Here is a 19896-nt window from a genome sequence, read left to right as displayed (position 1 = left end):
ATTGCACGAACCCAGACCCGGAGAGCCACTTCCCTGCCGGGCCTTCTGGCGGTGGGCTCGCCTGCGTGGGGGGCGCCCGCGGGCTCACGCCGCCGCGCTCCGGCTGCTCCGGGGGCCGAGCGCGCCCCGGGTTGGGGGAGGGGCAGCCCCTGCCGCCGCCGCCGCCGCCGCGCGCTCCTCCTCACGCCGTTCGGAGCCCGGCGGGCGCTGCCCAATGAGAAGCCGCGTTGCTGGCAGGTGGGGAGTGTTTTTGTTTTGGGTTGAAGTTGAGGCTGAGGAGAGAGAGAAGAGCTAGCGACGAGCCCGTCGTCTCGGCCGCGGGCGCTGCGGGAGGCTGACGAGGCCCCGGCTGAGTCGAGAGGTTCCCCCGACGCCGGCCTTAGCCCCCCGGCTCCGCGCCCCCCGCCGCTCGGACGCCGCCTCGGGCGCCCGGAACTCGCGGGCCCGCCCGGGGACCCCCCCCCCCCCCCGAGGCTTTGCACTCCGCACGCCGCAGCGCCCGGCCCCGGCCGCACCCGCCGGCCCCATGAGGAGGGACGTGAACGGAGTGACCAAGAGCAGGTTTGAGGTGTGAGCTTGAGGGCGGGGGTTGGGGGGGTGGGGGTTGGCCTAGGGCGGCGGGAGGAAAAGCGATTCTCGCGCGGATACCACGGGAAAAAAAAAAAGAAAGAAAAAAAAGGACAGCACCGAGCCTCCTCCCTAGCCTGGCGCCGTCACCCCCCGAGCGCCCGGCCGGCTGGGCTTCTCCTTTCCGGCCCCGGTACTCCAGCGCCCGCTGCAGCCCGACGTCGCCAGCCCTCCCGGCTGCTCGCCTCCTGCCCCTTCCTCCGGCGGGCCCCGGCCGGGGATTAGCTCCGGCGCCCTATTTCCCCCCTCCCCCCAGGAACACTCAGCTTTCCATTCTTTACACAACCCTTGGCTCGCCTCCCTCCCCCGGCACTACAAGCATCCCGGCTCTGACCTCCGAGAGCTTGAGAGCTTGCGGCTTTGCTCTCTGCTCCCTTCTGCGCGACGCTGTTCCGGGCCCAGGACGGGGGGGTAGGGGTGGGTGACCGCCCCCCCCAACTTCGCATTAGATACACACACACACACACACAGACACCCCCCACGGGTGTGTGCAGTGTGGGGTGCCACGCAGCCTGGCCGGGGGTGGAGAGAGAGGGGCGAGCACGAGGGTGCTGGGGGTGCGTTTGGTTTGGGCATTGTTCTGGTACTTCCTCTTCACCCGGAGCTCATTGTTCGTGGCATCGCGCAGTTGTGGACGGGCTGTGCAACTCCCTTGTGCTTGGCGCCGTCTCTTCAACTTTTCCTGCTCGGGCAAAGAGGCTGGAGCCCGGGAGGGGAGGAATGCAAGCGGCGATCGCAAAGCATCCTGAGCCAGTAGGCCCCGGGGAGGGAAGTATTGAAGGCCCGTCCAGGGGCTCCGGGACAAAGACACTGCTTTGGACCAGAACGGTGCTTGTTACCTAGCCTCCTCTGGCCGAGAATCAGCCTGACCTGGGATACCTTGCGGCTCACTCGATCCTCCCCACCCCGCTTGTTGATTTCTTTTCCTTCCCTTTTGAAGGATGAAATTGTAAGAAACTGAGAGGAAAGTGTCGGGAAACTTGCCAACGAGGCGCAGAGAGTGAAATTTTTTGCCCAAGGACTTAGTCTACGAACTAAACTTGGGCAAGCGTTGTCTATTTTTGGATATTTTTGTGTGTGTGCTTCTCGGGGAACATGATTTTATTATTGAGTTTGTTGTTTCAGTTTTCAGTGTTCAACACAGGAAGTGTTGGGGAGAGTTTAAATTCAGAGGAACTGTATTATTATTGAGGGCGTGGAAAGGATAAAATCAAGGAATTGGCCTTCCTTATATTTTAATGGTGGTAGGAAAATCTTACAGTAGAAAGGAATTGGGGCAGAATCGAGCTTTATGTTGTCCTAATACAGAAAGACACCATAAGCATAGTTTAGAATAGTGGAAAAGTTCAGTAATACTGCATAAGTCCCAGACTCCTCATCAAAATTGCTGAATAGACATTTAGTAGTTGACAGAAATTTTAAAGGGAAGCCCAAATACTGAATACTGAGTGGGATTAGTATTTTGTTAGTTAGCTAGCTAACTAACATTAGTTAGCTCTGTTTTAGCAATTTTTAGGTTGTGTAGTTGGAGTTTGTTCTTGAATGAGCTTTAAAGTTGCACTGCTGTTGCAATTTTTAGAATTGTTTTATATTTTCAATTATAAATGGTCTATAACAGTGGCACTAAAATAATAAAAGGTACTATTGCTTTATTTTTTCACTTTTTTGTTGTTTTGTATTTACCACACCCAGCTGTGCTCAGGGCTCACTCCTGGTGGTGCTGGGGGACCATATGTGGTGTCAGGGATCAAATCCAGGTAGGTTCTGTGCAAGGTAAACACCTACCTGCTGTACTATCTCAGTCTCTCTCCATCTCCTGTATTGCTTAATGAAGTCTATCATTATATGGATTGATAATTGACAACTAAAACTTTCTAAGCATCTGAGAAAATAAAAAAGTATGGGGGTTGGCAGAAAATCCTCTTAGTACAAGTTTTCTTGATTAAAGTACTTATGTATAAACCAGAAACAACTCTTAATGATGTAATATGTTCCAGACAAATGAAAAGGGCTGAAAATAAGTGTTAATAAATTTCTTTATGAGTGGTTTTTCTTTAGGGGGGGAGGTGACAGGTTCACAGTTGGATTAGTCAGGGAGGGACTTGAGTACAGTGGGGTACCCAGAATTCTACATGCAAAGCAATCAGCCCATTGTGTTCATTTATCTCTTAAGTGTCTCCTAAAATCATTTACTTTACTGACCCAGTTTATAAAGAGTAAAACTAATAAAGTAGCTGATCTCAAAACCCAAAAAATTACTATATATACTGTGTTTACTTTCATCATATACAAGAATTAGATAAAACAGTTTTTATTCTAATTAATATGGACTGCCTTTTTTCCTACTTGCTTTTTTTGGGGGGTGGAGGCATTCCTGGGTGCTCAGGGGAACTTGTGACGGCCAGGAGTGAACCTAGGTGATCTGCATGCTAAGCTTCAGCCTGTTGAGCTATCCCCGTGGTGCCAGAATGCTTTTTCTGTTTGTTTGGTTTAATTTTTGTTTTGGGGGCCACACTTGGTGATACTCAGGACTTCCTCCTGGCTCTGTGTTCAGGAATCGCTGCTAGCGAGTCTCTAGGGACCATATGTGGTGTTAGAACTCAAACCCAGGTTTGCTGGGTACAAGGCAAGCCCCCTACCCACTCTACTATCACTTTGGCTCCAGAATGTTTTCTATTTAATCTTTTAAATTAAATTTTGGTTTTTGGGTCACACCTAGTTGTGCACAAGAATCACTCCCATTGATGTTCAGGGAACCATATGTGGTTCTGGGAATTGATCCCAGGTTGGCCCTGTGCAAGCAAGGTAAGCTCCTTATCTGCTGTACTATCTATCTAGCCCCCAGATGCTTTTTATTTTATTTTGTTTGGGTTTTGGTCCACGCCCCATGATTTTTAGGGCTTATTCCTGGCTCTGCAGTCAAGAATTAGCCCTGGGACCAGATGGGATATCAGGGATTGAACCTGGATTGGAAGCATTCAAGGCAGATGCCCTACCCGATGTTCTTTGTCTTTGTTTCCCCCCCCACCCCACCCCACCCTTACCTTTTAAAGGACTGATAGTTTCACGATTTTAAGCAGATAAATAATATCAGGATTTTTGTGGGTGAGTCTTTCTTGGACAGAGTTCTATGAACCCCAACATCCCATATGGACTCCGAAGCACCAGGAGTAATTACTGAGTGTGTATCCCATTATATGGCCTTTGGTTTGTTATATCTTACCTTGGTGAACCTTTGGTTTGTTATATCCCGTTGTTCATCCATTTACTCCAGTGTGCGCCAGTAATGTCTCCATTCATCCCAGCCCTGAGATTTTAGCAGCCTCTCCTTACTTGTCTTTCCTAAAGGTATTGGAGGCTCTTTCAGACTTTTATAAAAGTCTTTAACAAAAAACAATCAAAAACCCGGAAACTTTTGTGGGCGGAAAAAATTTTTTTCTTGTTGTCATGTCTTTTTTTTTTTTTTTTAATTTAAACACCATGGTTTACAAAGTTCATAAGACGGTTGTTAGGGCATTTGATGTTCCAGCACCAATCCCACCACCAGAGTGACCTTCCCTCCACAGTTGTCCCCATTTTCCCAACCATCTTCCAAACTTTCTTCCTTAACCGGCTCAGATAATTTATTTTGTATTGTTAGAACTAAATGGTTAATTATCAAGAAAATAGTAAGGAGACAGAAAGATAGTACAGTGGGTGGGGTGCTTGCTTTGCACGAGGGTGATCTGGGTTTGAGTTTTGGTACCACATATGAGTCCCCCAAACACCATCAGGAGTGATTCCTGATAGCTGAGCATAACCATGTGTGGCCCTAAAACAAAGAGCACTGTAGCACTGTCCTCCCGTTGTTCATCAATCTGCTTGAGGGGGCACCAGAAACGTCTCCATGGTGAAACTTGATAATGTTTTTGGCATATCCAATACGTCATGGGTAGCTTGCCAGGCTTTGCTGTGAGGGTGGGATACTCTCGGTAGCTTGCTGCGCTCTCTGAGAGGGGGAGAGGAATTGAACCCGGGTCGGGTTGGGGGCGTGCAAGGCCCGCTATGCTATCACTTCAGCCCTAAACAAAGAGAAAATAAAAAACCCCAAGGAACCTTTGGTTTGTTAGATCTCACCTTGGGTCTTTAAGTCCTTACCTGAAGGTTTTCTAAACTGTTTATTGTTAGTTGAGCCCTCTGCGTTATTTTTACTTATTGAGCTTAGTTGGCTTCTTTGTTAATTTCCCATCTAATTTGATATGCTCCTAATGGGATGTCAGTATTGTGAAATTTCCAAGTGTTCTGCGACCACATATGCAAAGCGGCCAAATGTGCAAATGCCACTTATGCAAAGCGGCCACATGTGCAAAGGCCGTATGTGCAAATGTGTGCTTCATAAACTTCAGGATCTGTAGAATTGGGCCAATAATGAGTTTACATTGTGGGATATGGGTGTGGCTGCCAGTGCATCCAGAAGTACAGGGAGGGATGTCGGGAGGCTGCCTGCTTCCATTCCCAGAAGACCCCAGAGTTCTTAGCCTGAAAACCAGGGGAGTTTTTGTAGTTTTGTGTCTGCATTGGAGTTGGGCCATTGGCAGGGCTGCAGCTGTGGTGCAGGAGTGCTGCTGCTGGGCCTTCAACACCCATCCTGAGGGCAATGCAGAGTTCTCCGAGGGAGACCAGTGTACCAGTGAATTTTAGCTGCTTGGCTTACATTTCCTCAGAGATTTAGTCGTGAATCCGTAAAGCTGGTTTGATAGATGAGTTTACAGGGTGGCGACTTTGGAATGTGGGTTGTGTGGAGAAAATTTTTATAGCAAGTAATACCTAATTTGAAATTAATGTCTGAAAATTAATTTTGTTTTGTTTAGGAGCTACACCTGGAAATGCTCAGGGATTTCTCCTGATTCTGCTCTCAGGAGTCACTTCCTGGTGTTGCTCAGGGGACCATGAGGGATATCTCAAACGGAACCATGATTGACAGCGTGCAAAGCAAGTGCTTACATGGTGTACTATCTCTCTGGCCCCCTAACCATTAATTTCTTTCTTTTTTTTTTTTTTGCTTTTTTGGGTCACACCCAGCGATGCACAGGGGTCACTCCTGGCTCCTCCACTCAGGAATTACACCTGGCCGTACTTGGGGGACCATATGGGATGCTCGGAATCAAACCCGGGTCGGCCACGTGCAAGGCAAATGCCCTACCCGCTATGCTATCACTCCAGCCCCACCATTAATTTCTTTTGAAAAGTTAATTTTTTAGGAGGGCCCCACATGTTCTCAGGGGAAGGATATTTGAAGTTTGTCTTTTGTGTGCTTTTTTTGGGTGGGCCAAAGTGACAGGTGCTTAGGCTATTCTAGAGTTGCTTTAGGTGCAACTTAGGCACCGAGGTGCCAGGGATTAAATCCCAAACTCCTGAATGCAAAGCTCAACTAGTTGAGCTGTCAGCCTGTTTTTGGTTATATTGTGTCTGGAAATATTTCTTATATCAAACCCTGTCACTGTCACTGTCCTCCTGTTGTTCATCATTTGCTTGAGTGGGCCCAGTAACATTGTGCGACTTGTTGTTACTGTGTTTGGCATATCTAATACATCACAGGTAGTTTGCCAGGCTTTGCCCTGCGGGCAAGATACTCTCAGGAGCTTGCCAGGCTCTCCGAGAGGGGTGGAGGAATCGAACTCGGGTCGGCAGCGTGCAAGGCAAACACCTGAGTGGTCTAAAGCGCCAGACTCAAGACCAAACCCAAGTCTTGTTAATGACTTTGCACACTCATAGCAGTGCTAGGGAGTAAACGGAGGTGCGGTGCATGAACTGCAAGTGCTTTACTCTCTGTATTACCTCTACATGTTTTGGCTTATTTTAACTGTAAACTCCAGATCTTAGATCTCATGTTGAGGGATAAAGCTGAAGAAAGTATTTTAAGGTAAAACCTAGGAAAGAGAGTACCTTTCTATGTATCTTATATGTAAAAAAGCCAGTCAGTGATTACTGGATAAAATATGTAAGAAAAAGAAATTTGGCGGGAGCTATTTAGTTTTGACATTAAATTCTTACAGTAAAGGCTGGATAGATGCTCAAGCAACAGGCTGAGCCCATGCAGGATGTCTGGATTTGATCCCCAACATTGCACCGTGCCCTAGGCACCACTAGGGATAGTTAGTACGAGAACTAAGGAATTTTGTTTTAAATACTTTAGAGATTGACCAGGGCTGGAGCAGTAGCACAGTGGGTAGGGCAATTGCCTTGCATGCAGCCAACCCAGGTTTGAGTACTCCTTTCCTCTCGGAGAGCCCGGCAAGCTACCAAGAGTATCCTGCCCGCATGGCAGAGCCTGGCAAGCTCCCCATGGCGTATTCGATATGCCAAAAAAAAATAACAAGTCTTACAATGGAGACGTTACCGGTGCTCACTTGAGCAAATTGATAAGCAACAGGAGGACAGTGCTACAGAGATTGACCAGAAAGCACTTACCTAACATTAGGTAGGTCCAAATCAGATATTTAGAGGCTGAAGAGATATTACAGGGGCATCAAATGCGGACCTTTGAATGATGCTTTGGGGGCTGGAGCGATGGCACAGTGGGTAGGGCATTTGCCTTGCACGCGGCCAACCCGGGTTCGATTCCCAGCTTCCCATATGGTCCCTGGAGCACCGTCAGTAGGAACCTGAGTGCAGAGCCAGAAGTAATCCCTGAGAATTGTCGGCTGTGACCCCAAAAAAGCTTTTTTTTTTTTTTTTTAAAAGAGCTTTGAACATGCACTCTGGATCCTGGATCCAGAGAGCCAGCTCTTAGAGCTTTGTCTTTGATCCCAAGTACATCTCATGTCATTTGTCTGGTTCAGTTGTCAGTGATGTCTTTTAGCGTGTGTGTTTCCATTGTCATAGAGGCCATGCCCAGTGGTCCTGCTGAGGGGGGTGCACCACGGTTTATACCTGGTGATACTTGGAGGTGTGGGAAGCCTAATTACTGAGACCAGTCCCAGGGCCTCTCACATGTAAGGTATATGTTCCACCTTTTCACCCACATCTTTGGCTCTCATGTTGCTTCTACTTTAATTTTTTCATTGTTTTTCTTCTGGCCTTTCTCGGATGTTATTCCTGACTCAGTGCTCAGGAGTGACATCTGATGGTGCTTGGGGGACTATATATGGTGGTGATTTGAGGGCAGCATGCAAGGCAAGCATTTTACTTTCTCTGTTACATCTCTGACCCTCAGTTTCATTTATTTTACTTTCCTTTCCGTCTTGTTCTTTGCTGTGATGAGGTGCACAGATTTGGTGCTATGATCATACACTTGGTTGTGGCACTAACAGGACCACTGGATGGTACCAGGGATTGAACTTATGGCCCCTTTTTTGCAGAAAAGAAATTGCGCTTTACCACTGTGATACTTCTTAATCTTAAAATTTAAAACCCTTCTATTTTTATCCTCATAGTTGTCTCTTCAAATCTTGGTCTCAGTTTTCTTGCAAATTAAGAAGAGCTTTGTTACATGCCAAGGATTCCATTCCTAGCCCTTAAGTTACTGTTTCCACCTGCTGGTAGACTAGAAACTGATGAATTAAAATTTTCAATATTCTGGGGGACAGAGAAATGGTCAGGTAAGGCTAAAGCATTTGCCTTGTATGTGGCTAATCCAGGTTCAATTCCCAGACCACATATGGTCTCCTGAGCCTCACGGTGATTCCTGAATGCAGAACCAGGAGTAAGCCCTGAGTATTACAGGAAGTGACACAAAAACAAAACAAAAAATTTAATACTGTGGTTTTAGAAGGTTATTTTTGAGTGTTCAGAACAAAATATTCTGTTACACCAGAAATCCAAGTGTGGGAGGAAGAAAAACCAATGCTCTTAGGGCCAGAGAGAGAGTCCAGCACGCCTTGAGTGTACCTGACCTGGGTTCACCACATATGGTCCCCCTAACATCGCCAGGATTGATCCCTGAGTACAGAGCCAGGGGTAAGCCCTGAGCACTGCCAGGTGTTGCCCAAATAAATGCTTATAAACTAACCAGATTCAGCTGCATGTACATAATTGTCTGTTTACCTGTCTGTTTATCTATTTGATCTTCCAGACGAAATGAGTTTTTGGATTTCCCCACCCAAAATTGACTCAGAAAATGAACGCACCCTATCATGGTTTTATATTTATGTGTCTCAGTGCACTCGGATGCATTTGATTTTATTTTAATGTAATAGCAACTTACGTTAGGTGGTTGTACTAAACTGCAATATTTTTGGTTAATTCACATAATTATATGGTTTATTAAAAAATAGCATAGCTGTGTATTCAAATGTGAAAATCCTAAACAAATTTGCATTAGCTTTTAAAGACTGTCCCTTTATTTGATCATTGTATAATTGAAACCCAAGCACAAAAACTTGTAAAAATATTGTACCTCATGATGTCTCACTAATAAAAATTGAAAAAAAAAATAAAGACTGTCCTTTTAAAAAAAAATAGAGGATGGATAGATAACTCCAAGGGCTTGTGCTCATGCTTCACCTGCAGTCCTGGGTTCTGCCCCATTAACAGTTTCCAGAGCATGTATAGCCCAAAAACAGACAGGCAAAAAAAAAAGTCATTGTTAAATCCTGGACAACAAAGATTTAGTTATTTATTAAACAGATACTGGCAATTCTGTCATTTTTGTTCTTGATTTCAGGAATTTCTAATAAAAACTAGAAGAGGAAAATAGAATCTCCTAAAAAATAAATAAATTCATTGTGTGCATTACTCTGATGCTGAACCTCAGAAATTGGCTCAAAACATGGACATAAAGTTCTAATGACTGCCCAATTTTATGTACTTAAATATGCTGACTACTGTGGTATTAGGTGAATATGATACTTTTTGTTTTGTCTGTTTTGGAGCCACATGGTGGTGCTCTGGGGCTACTCCCAGCAGTGCTAAGGTTGCAGCGTGGTGCCAGTGCTCAAACCCAGGACTTCCCCATGCACAGCATGTGATCTAACCCTTTCAGCCATCTTCTGTTCCCGACTGACTTTTTTGACCAGTTGGAAGAGACATGCATTGATGCAGGAATAAAATTTCATAATCACTTAAAAGTAAGAAATGGAAAAGCAGACTTAGATAACTGACCACATCTAGGTGTGGCCAAAAGCAAACCAAAGAAATGAAAAAGTGAACCTGGGGCAATTGTACAGCAGAGAGGGCATTTGCCTTGCATGCAGCATCTCATATGGTCCCCCCCTCCCCAGCTCCAACAGGAATAATTCCTGAGTACAGAGCCATGAGTAACCCTGAGTATCAATGGGTGTGACCCCCCCCCCCAAAAAAAAGGAAAAGCATTCTGATGACTTGGAAAACAATATACCTATGGTCTAGTTATTCTGAGTGCTTTGCAATAATATATAGAATGAAGGAATTTAATAGTTGGCAAAACGGAATAGAGGAAAAATTTAGAGTACCTGTTATGCGTGTTTCCTTGGTTGACAGTTCAAGCTCTACTGAGGTCATTGCTAACTCAGTGTTTTCAGAATCAGCAAGGTTTAGCAAAAGTGGTTTTTGTTTGTTTTCTTTTTTTCCCTTTTAGAGTTAGGTGGGACAAATGAAAAAGAAGAGATTTCACTCAGAGTACCCTGCAGATTAACAATTTAAAGTTAACCTTGAATATTATCTACAAGATTTTCTTGAATACTATTCAGGATGGCTGTGTCATCCTTGTTATTTTTTGTTAGTATTTGAACTAGATCGTCTATATAGTTTAATATTTTAAGTTTTAAATTCACTGATGAATAAAAGTGTTATGACCATATCAAAGGGATTTTAGAAAAAATCATTTTCGTTTTAGACTATGAAATAAAAATGTCCATATATTCACATTTGTACTCATGTATACACACACACAGGGGTATTAGGTATGTTACCTCTCTAGACTTCTTCGTGTAATTCCTATCATAGAAATTCTGTGATTCCCTGATTTGCTAGGTATGACCCCCAACTTGAACAACAACAACAAAACTATGGTTTAGTGCAGGCAGATAGTACAGGGTAAAGATGGATGTCATGCATGATGCTGACACCTGTCAATTTTTAATGCCATATAGTCCCTCACACACCACTGGTGTAGCCCCTGTGAATCCCAGTTAGCACTGCATACTTGGGCTCTTGGATCAAACCACTGGTCTGTTTGGCTGTGAAGTTCTGGGAAGTACCCTTATGCCGCCTGAGCACTGATTGGGAGCATCCCCCAAGAATACTAAAAGAAAAGCAGGTGGGAAAAGCCATGGTTTAGAGAGGTGGATTTCAAACTTCAGTTTGACCAACAAATGAATAGCTAATCACTCAGATCCATGAATTTGTGTTTCAGAGAAATATGATGTTACCTAATAGTAACATACTTCAAATAACTCTGACTTAGTATAATAGTGAGGAGGATAAAAAACTAAAAACAGTTTGCTAGGTTCAAATTTTAATTCTGTTATTTATCGACTATATTTTAATTTTTCAGGTATATCTTTGATAGGGATATGTTTTGAATTTGGTTTTATTTTAAATAGCTTATGATTTACTGCGTTTCTGAAATTTTCTTTGGCTAAGAGCTTTATCAGTTTCTGTGTTAACCAAAGCCGATTTGATTGTTGACTGAATGTTTGGGTTTGATATGTGGTGGGGGTGTGGAGGTCACTGACAAAATACTTCTAAAATGAGACCGCCTTTTATTTTTGGTTTTGGGGTCACACCTGGTGGTGTTGGACTTACTCCTGACTCTTGCTAAGGGATTATTCCTAGCAGGGATAGGAAACTATAGTGGTACATGAGATTGGACCAGGGATGACTGGGTTGATTGGCTGTTTGCTTGCAAGCACCTTATTCTCTATATTCACTTAATCACTTCTGATCCAGAGACTGCTTTTTAAGAGAAGTGCACTATAAGGAGGAAGAAGAGAAGTGCTTAATAGTCAGAAGGGAAGTGAGAATACTCCACTTTCTTAACATATCAGAATTAAGATCTTTGTTTTTGAAATATGTGATGGAGCAACAGAGGAAGAAAGCCTCAGGATAGAGGGAAAAAAAGAAAAGACCAGGTGAAAAAGGAAAAGCATTTGTTTTTATCAATGCGAGAGAAATGGAGGCAATCATCAGAAACCAGGACAGTGTATTTCTGACTTGGAAAAAAATGGGGGGGTGCCACAGATGACTGTGCTTAGGACTTACTCTTGACTCTGTGCTTAGGGATCACTCCTGGGATATTTGGGGGATCATACATAGTTTTGGGGATTGAACCAAAGTCAGCCATATGCAAGGCAAGTGCTCTGCCTGCTGTACTATCACTGTATACATTTTATTTTGCCTTTGACTGTACCCAGCCATGTTCAGGAATTACTCCTGGCAGGGTTCAGGGGACTCTGCGAGTGCTAGTGATTAACCTTGAGTCCCATTCAGCCATGTGCAAGGCAAGCACTCTACCCACTGTACTGTCTCTCCCACTCCCTGGGGGAAGACTTTTATATTTAAAATTAGACAACTTCAAGAGAACTGATGACATTTTTGAAAGATATCATAGTGTTTGTTCAATAAAAAATTATCATTAAGAAAATTTGAAGGGCTGGAGGGTAGTATAGCAAGTAGGTTGTGACTGACCTAGGTTTGATCCCTGGCATCCCATATAGTCCCTCAAGTACCACCAGAAGTAATCTCTCTGAAGAAGGAAAAAAAAAAGTAATCTGAGTGCAGAGCCAGGAGTAACCTCTGAGCATCACCTGTGTGACCTCCCCCCAACAAAATTATTAATAATAAAATATTTTGAGGTCATAAGAAGATGGGTATTTAGTGTCTTATGATGTGTCCGCGCGGGTCCAGAAAGCATCCTGGAGTGTGGCCACCCTCGAGAACATCATGCGACGACTGGAATGGGAAGGAATGGGAGTGAAGATAGATGGTCGGTAACTACACCACCTCCGCTTTGCTGATGACATTGTTTTAATAACACCAAACATCAGCCAAGCAGCACAAATGCTGGCCGACTTTGACCGTGAGTGTGGAAAGGTAGGACTACAGCTGAATCTTACGAAGACAATGTTTATGAGAAACAGCCTCGTTCCTGATGCCCCATTCGCTCTCAATGGAACGACCATCTCCGAATGCAACAGCTATGTGTACCTAGGTCGAGAGGTCAACATGACAAATGACCTGGCACCCGAGCTGCGCAGGAGGAAGAGAGCGGCTTGGAACGCCTTCAAGAACGTCGAAGAAATAGCTAAGAGGACGAAGAACCTCCGGCTCCGGGCACATCTCTTTGATTCCACTGTTCTTCCTGCATTAACATATGCCTCAGAGACCTGGGCCCTACGCAAACAAGATGAGAACGCTATTCAGGTCTCCCAAAGAAGAATAGAAAGAGCTATGCTTGGAATATCACGTTTCACTCAAATGAGAGAACGAATCCGGAGTTCTGACATCCGTTGACGATCAAGGATCAGGGACGCTGTCTCATTTGCCAAGGTGTCGAAAATCAGATGGGCTGGTCACGTAATGAGATTTAAAGACGACTGCTGGACTAGAGCTGTTACCGACTGGATTCCACGGGATGTCAAAAGACCGCGTGGCCGCCCACCTTCCAGATGGTCAGACTTCTTCGTCAAGATCATGAACGATCGGTTTGAGGCCCTTCATGTTCCCGGAGCGAACAGATGCCATTGGGCTACACTAGCACGCGACAGGGACAAATGGAGACGTTACTGGCGCCCGCTCGAGCAAATCGACGACTAACGGGAAGTTAAGTGATTAAGTGATTTGAGGTCATAGCTTATAATATTTAGTATCTTTTAAGATCTTTTGGGAGGGGTGGGGGATTGACCCATACCCATTTGTACAAAGGGTTTGCTCTCAGCTCTGTTTAGGTATCATTCCTGGTGGTGCTCAGAGGACCATATTCAGTGCTGGGAATCTAATCCAGGTCATGAAAAGTAGGCACCTTAACCTGTGTACTATTTTTCTGGCCCCCAGAATTATATATTTTGTTGTTGTTGTTTGTTTGTTGATAGGTTGTTTTTTGGGTCGCGCAACAGTGCTCAGGTCTTAACTCCTGGCTCTGTGTTTAGGGGTCAGTCCTGGCAGGGCTCAGGGGAACCATATGGAATGTTGGAGATCAAACTGGCAAACACCCTATCTACTACACTATCACTCCAGCCCCAGCATTCACTTTCTCATTGTATATAATTGAGTGACTGTGATGGGGGAGGGGTTTGTTTTGGGTTTGGTCTTTGTTTTGGGGGATGCTGGGAATTGAACCTGGTTCAGCCACATGCAGGGCAAGCACCCTACTAGTTATACTATCTATCTGGCCCAGCTTTTCGTATATTCACAGATAAATTACTGCTACAGTCAATTCTGAGACACTGTCTCTGACACTGGGAGATTTTGTTGTTGATTATCCTCCCTCCCATCACCTTATTGTTCTAAGTAGACATTTAGTCTAATTTCTTTTTTTTTTTACACTGTTCTTCCATGGAGCACAGTGGGTAGGGCGTTTTCCTTGCACGCGGCTGACCTGGGTTCTATTCCTCTGCCCCTCTTGGAAAGCCTGGCAAGCTACCGAGAGTATCCCGCCCACACGGGAGAGCCTGGCAAGGTCCCCTTGGCATATTTGATATGCCAAAAACAGTAACAGCAAGTCTCACAATGGAGACGTTACTGGTGCCCGCACGAGCAAATTGATGAACAACAGGAAGACAGTGTGCTACAGTGCAGTGCAGGTCTTCCATGTGAACCAGACTGGCTTCTTTAACTTGGTATAACATTTTCAAGATATACCTGCATTGTAGCATGTGTTAGTACTTGGGTGTTGGTGTGGGTGTGGGTGTGGGTGTGGGTGGAGTGTTTGGGCCGCACTCCTCAGTGCTCAGTGCTCAGGGGTCATTCCTGATTGTGTTTATCTGTCGCATATGGTCCCAGGGATTGAATCTGAGTTGGTCTCATAGAAGGTAAGTGCCTTATCTAGTGTACTATCTCAGTAGCCCCATACCAATATATTTTTATGGCTAAACTGTTGTGTGAATAATACCATATTTTATTTATTCTTTTGTTAGTGTTACATTTTCATTGTTTCTACCATTTGACTATTATGAATAGCCTTAATGTGGATATTTGTGTGAACAAGTATGTACTTGAAAACTGTTTTCAGTTCTTATGGGTATTTATTTGGGAGTGGAATTGTTGGGTCATGTGGTGGTTCTATTTTCAACTTTTTGAGGAACTGCCAAACTGTTTTCCACAGCAGCTGCACCATTTTACTTTCCCACCATCATTGTACAGTAGTTCATATTTATCCATTTCCCTTTGTGGGGTGTGGGCGCATGCCTGGCTACAGTCAGAACTTACTCCTGGCTTTACACTCAGGAATTGCTCCTGGCAGGGCTCATGGGGTTGCTGGGAATCAAATTTAGGTTCGTATGTAAGGCAGGTGCCTTACCTGCTGTATCCTTACCTGCTCTGACCCTTTATTCATTTCCTTGCCAATTGTTTCTTTTATTTCAAAATAAATTTTATTTTATAATAAATTCATTTTATGTTAAAATAAAATTATAGCATCCTTGTGGTTGTGAGGTAGGCTCATTGTGACCTTGTTTTGTGTTTCTTCTTTTGTGGGGGGAGTGGATGTGGGTTTGGGCCATACACAGCAGTGCTCAGGGTTTACGCCTGGCTTTGCATTCAGGAATTACTCCAGGTGGTGCTCTGGGGAACATAAGGGTTGCTAGTGATCGAACCTGGGTCTTCTGTGTGCAAGGCAAATGCCCTACCTACTTGTTTTGTATTTCTTTACTAACTAGTGATGCAGAGCATCTTTTCATTTAGTTTCTGACCATTAGTTTATCTTTGCAAAAATATATTTGAATATTTTGGAGTTGGAATCATTTGTATTTTTTTTGTTATTGAGTCTTAAGCATTAAATATTTTGGGTACTATACACTTACATAATCTGTAAATGATTTTCTGTGTCTTTGTAATTTTAATTTTTTTTGGTTAAAAACTGGACATTTTAAATATTGCAGTGTGGCAGTTCTAGAAATCACACATTTTTTCTCTTGGGTTTATTGATGCGATTTGCTGTCATATGGTATTTGTTTTTGTATCAGTGTCTGTCCTGTAAAGTTTATTCTTTGTTGTATGTGACCACTGAAAACTCAGCTCCATTAGCTTGGAAGTCCACTTATGATTATTTATTTTTAATTTTTTTATTTTATAAAGTAATTTACAATATTTGATTACACTTAATATTCACTAATCCCACCACCATTACACCTTCCCAACCATCATATTTCAGATTTTTCTATCCCAAACCCCAAACCCTGCCCCAAAGCAGAACCGAAATATTATGTATTTTGTATGGTTTGTTATGAAAAACTGCTGAAAATGTTGCAAAAAAGTTTCCTTAGAGGACAGAGTGTGAAGATTGTTGTATTTAATCCAGGGGCCATTGAGCCCTTCTATAAGAGAGCACTAACGTGTTGTTAAATGTTGAGCCGTGTGTGTGTGTGTGTGTGTGTGTGTGTGTGTTTATCTGTCCAGGAATATGTTCACTCATGCGTGAGGCTCGGCCTGAGCATGTGGAAAGCTGCCTGGAGCATGGCGGCGATTGGATTGTGGAGGTCGACTGCTAGGGCTAGGTCCCTTGGGGTGGGGAGGGCTCTCACCCATCCCCCTCTGGGGCGCCCGGAGTGAAAACAGCCTGGCATGGAATCCGGTGGCCTGGTTATGGGGTCCTCATTTTATGCTTCCTTCTGGGAGAAGCAGCTGTGAGTTTTGAATGGTGGCCAGTGAGATTATCTGGAGCTGGCAGGAGGTGGCTTATGGGCATGATCCTTGGGTCCCTGGAGACTGGGGGATGCAGGCAGAGGAACTCTCCTCCCGGGGTCCATTGAGCCCAGAATCCAAGGTCACAAAGTTTCGTATCTCACAGCCACATGACACATCATAAGACACTCCCTACTCATTTTCTGTAATTACTACACTATATTTGATGGGGTTCAGACAGTAGGCAACAAATCATAGAGGGAATATATATATGTGTGTGTGTGTGTATATATATGCCTATATACATATTTTCAAACAGGCAGGTGCATGTTTGTCAGTGAACAGATTGTTACAACATACCAGTTGACCAAAAGCTTGCATTCGGTAGACTGGGAACACCTATAAAAGTGATTAGAGGCCACCCCAAAAGCCTCCGTCCCTCTCAGAGAGCCTGGCAAGCTACCGAGAATATCCCGCCCACACGGCAGAGCCTGGCAAGCTACCCATGACTTACTTGAAATGCCAAAAACAATAACAATGACGGTCCTCATTCCCCAGACACTGAAAGAGCCCCCAGTATGCCACCAGGCTACACAAGCACATGACAGGGAGGAATGGAGATGTTACTGGTATCCGCTCGAGCAAATTGATGAACAAAGGAATGACAGTGATACAGTGATAACATATCTGTTAAAAAATATATATTTCCCTCTGGGATTGGTTGCCTCCTACTTGAATCCCATCAAGTGTGGTGCGGTTCTTTTGGAGTACGGGTGGTGTGTGGTATGAAGTGTCGCATGGTTGCTAATGTGGCCACGGTCTAGGAATAAGTTCACTAGTGAGTGAGGCTCGGCCGGAGCGTGTGGAGTGCAACCGTGAGCATGGCGGCATTTGAGTTTTGGAGGTTTTTGGCTGCCAGGGCTGGGTCTGTTGAGGCGGGGAGGGGGTCTCACCCGCCACCCTCCGGGGCACCCCAAATGAAACAGCCTGGCATGGGGTCTGGCAGCATGGTTATAACAAGTGTCATATTATGCTTTCTTCTGGGAGAGAAGGACATGTTACTCTGGATTGACTCTGGATTGTGGCTGATGATGAGATTATCTGGCGCCAGAAAGAGGTAGCTTATGGGCGTGACTCCTGAGTTATGGTTATGGGATAGGGGCAGAGGATCCCTTTCCCAGGTCCACTGAACCCAGAGTTGTCATTCTCAAAGTCCTGCATACCTGGGTTTTCTGGGGGTTTACTCGTGGGTGAGTCAGCTTATGTTTTTACAGAGGGACTGGGGAGGTAACTTGTGGGTCAGAGGCAAGAGAGATATTACTAGTACACCTCTGACCCAGGTTTGATCCACTATACCACATATGGTCCCACTAAGAGTTATCCCTAAGCACAGAGCAAGGAGTAAACTCTGAACACCACTGGGACTAGCACAAAATCCCACACAGAGTACAAGTCTTGGATCAACTGCACATATACAGGAACCTGTGTTTGACATTGCACACACCCCTATAATCACACATTGTAGCCATCCATGGTAACTCACAATTCCAGAAGGCTGAATCTAAATGTTGGACATGGGAGTCTCCCGGTGGATGGTTCCACAACTAAATTGACCACATCATATTCAGTCAACGGTCTTGCCTGACTGATGTCACTGTTGTCCCAAAATTCCAAACGGGATCGGACCACTGTCTCCTTCATGCAAAATTCTACTTCACAGAGCAGGGAGAAGGGGCTGCAAAGTTAAAGAAGAGAACTCCTAGAACAACCACCAACTGGGAGCTCTTTGGCACTATTGCGGCAACATGGGAAGATGACATCATTGACAACATTGACAAGGAATACGATCGACTGGTTCAGCACCTCAATGATTGTGCGAAGAATGCCGAGAGAGAGATAGCCACAAAAAGACGCCTGTCTTCGAAAACTCTCGAGCTCATTCACCAGCGTGGCTTGGCGCAAGCTTCAGGCAATGTCCGAGCTCGCAAAGCAGTGCAGAGAAGCAATAAAGGAAGACCTCAAAGAGAGAGGAGCAGCAGTGCTGGCAGATGTGGCAGAAGCTGGGGAAAGCATTCGCAACACCCGCCTGTCCTTCGCCAACTACAAGACCAAGATGAGTGCCCTCCGATGTCCTGATGGATCTCTCACATCTTCCAGAAGGGCAATGGAGAAGATTATCCATGACTTCTACTTGGATATCTTCGATAGCCACGTCCACCTGCCCACATACCAAATTCCCCAGGATGAATATGTCGTTCCCAAAGTTCTCACTTCCTAAATCCAACACACCATTTCTTCGGTAAAGAAGCGAACAGCACCCGGCCCAGACAAGGTCAGACCGAAACACCTGAAGAACTCATCAATACTCATCAATACACTGGTTCGGCTCTTCACACGCTACCTGTCTGAATGCAAGGTCCCGTCCCAATGGAAAACCAGCAGGCCTGTACTACTGTACAAGAAGGGAGACATCCACGACATTGGCAACTATCGCCCAATCTGCCTGTTGTCTCTCATCTACAAGCTGTTCACTCAAGTCATCCTGAATAGGATTGGCAGAACACTAGATGAAGGACAACCATGCGAGTGAGCCAGGTTCCAAAAAGGATTTAGCACAATCAACCATATCCACACGAAGGTTTCTCGAGAATTTAAGGTGCCACTCTGTCTAACGTTCATTGATTTAAAGAAGGCCCTTGATTCTGTTGAGACTGAAATGGTCATCGAGGCCCTAGCCAAACAGGGTGTTCAATGTCAATACATCAGGATCCTCCGTGAGCTGTATTGCAGATTGACTACCAGGATCTCACCGTTCTAAAGTGAGGTGATCATTGACGTCAAGAGAGGGGTTCGGCAGGGTGATACCATTTCACCAAAGCTCTTCGGTGCCACCCTTGAGAACGTCATGCGATGACTGGAATGGGAAGGAATGGGAGTGAAGATAGACGGTCGGCAACAACACTACCTCCACTTCGCTGATGACATCATTCTTATAACACCAAACATCAGCCAAGCGGCACAAATGCTGGCCGACTGCGACCGTGAGTGTGGAAAGGTCGGACTATAGCTGAATCTCACAAAGACAATGTTATGAGAAATGGTCTCGTTCCTGACGTTCCATTCACTCTCAACGGGATGAACATCTCCGAATGCAGCAGTTAATGTGTACCTAGGTTGAGAAGTAAACGTGACGAATGACCTGGCACCTGAATTGCTCAGAAGGAAGAGAGCGGCTTGGAACGCCTTCAGGAACATCAAAGAGGACGAAGAACCTCTGGCTCTGGGCACATCTCTACAATTCCACTGTTCTTCCTGCGTTAACATACACCTCAGAGACCTGGGCCCTATGAAAACAGGATGAGAATGCCATTCAGGTCTCCCAAAGAGGACTCGAAAGAGCTATGCTTAGAGTACCACACTTCACTCAAATGAGAGAAAGAATCCAGAGTTCCAACCTCCGTCGACGGTCAAGAATCAGGGACGCTGTCTGTTTGCCAAGGTGTCGAAAATCGATGGGCTGGACACGGTCAT

At 45.1% G+C, this 19896-nt stretch overlaps 1 protein-coding gene across 1 annotated transcript in view; it reads left to right on the top strand.

Moving 5' to 3' along the window:
- Positions 1 to 245: 245 nt before the first annotated feature.
- The window catches only part of FBXL20 (F-box and leucine rich repeat protein 20), an 81859-nt gene continuing 62208 nt past the window's right edge, over positions 246 to 19896 (top strand). The window contains exon 1 of the mRNA XM_056128033.1: positions 246 to 568. Coding sequence (XP_055984008.1) covers positions 527 to 568 — 42 coding nt within the window. The 5' untranslated portion in view covers positions 246 to 526. The remainder of the gene's footprint in view (positions 569 to 19896) is intronic.

Source organism: Sorex fumeus, unplaced genomic scaffold (assembly GCF_029834395.1).
Source record: "Sorex fumeus unplaced genomic scaffold, SorFum_2.1 ptg000063l, whole genome shotgun sequence".
NCBI lineage: Eukaryota > Metazoa > Chordata > Mammalia > Eulipotyphla > Soricidae > Sorex > Sorex fumeus.
This window is presented reverse-complemented; position numbering and strand designations above follow the sequence as displayed.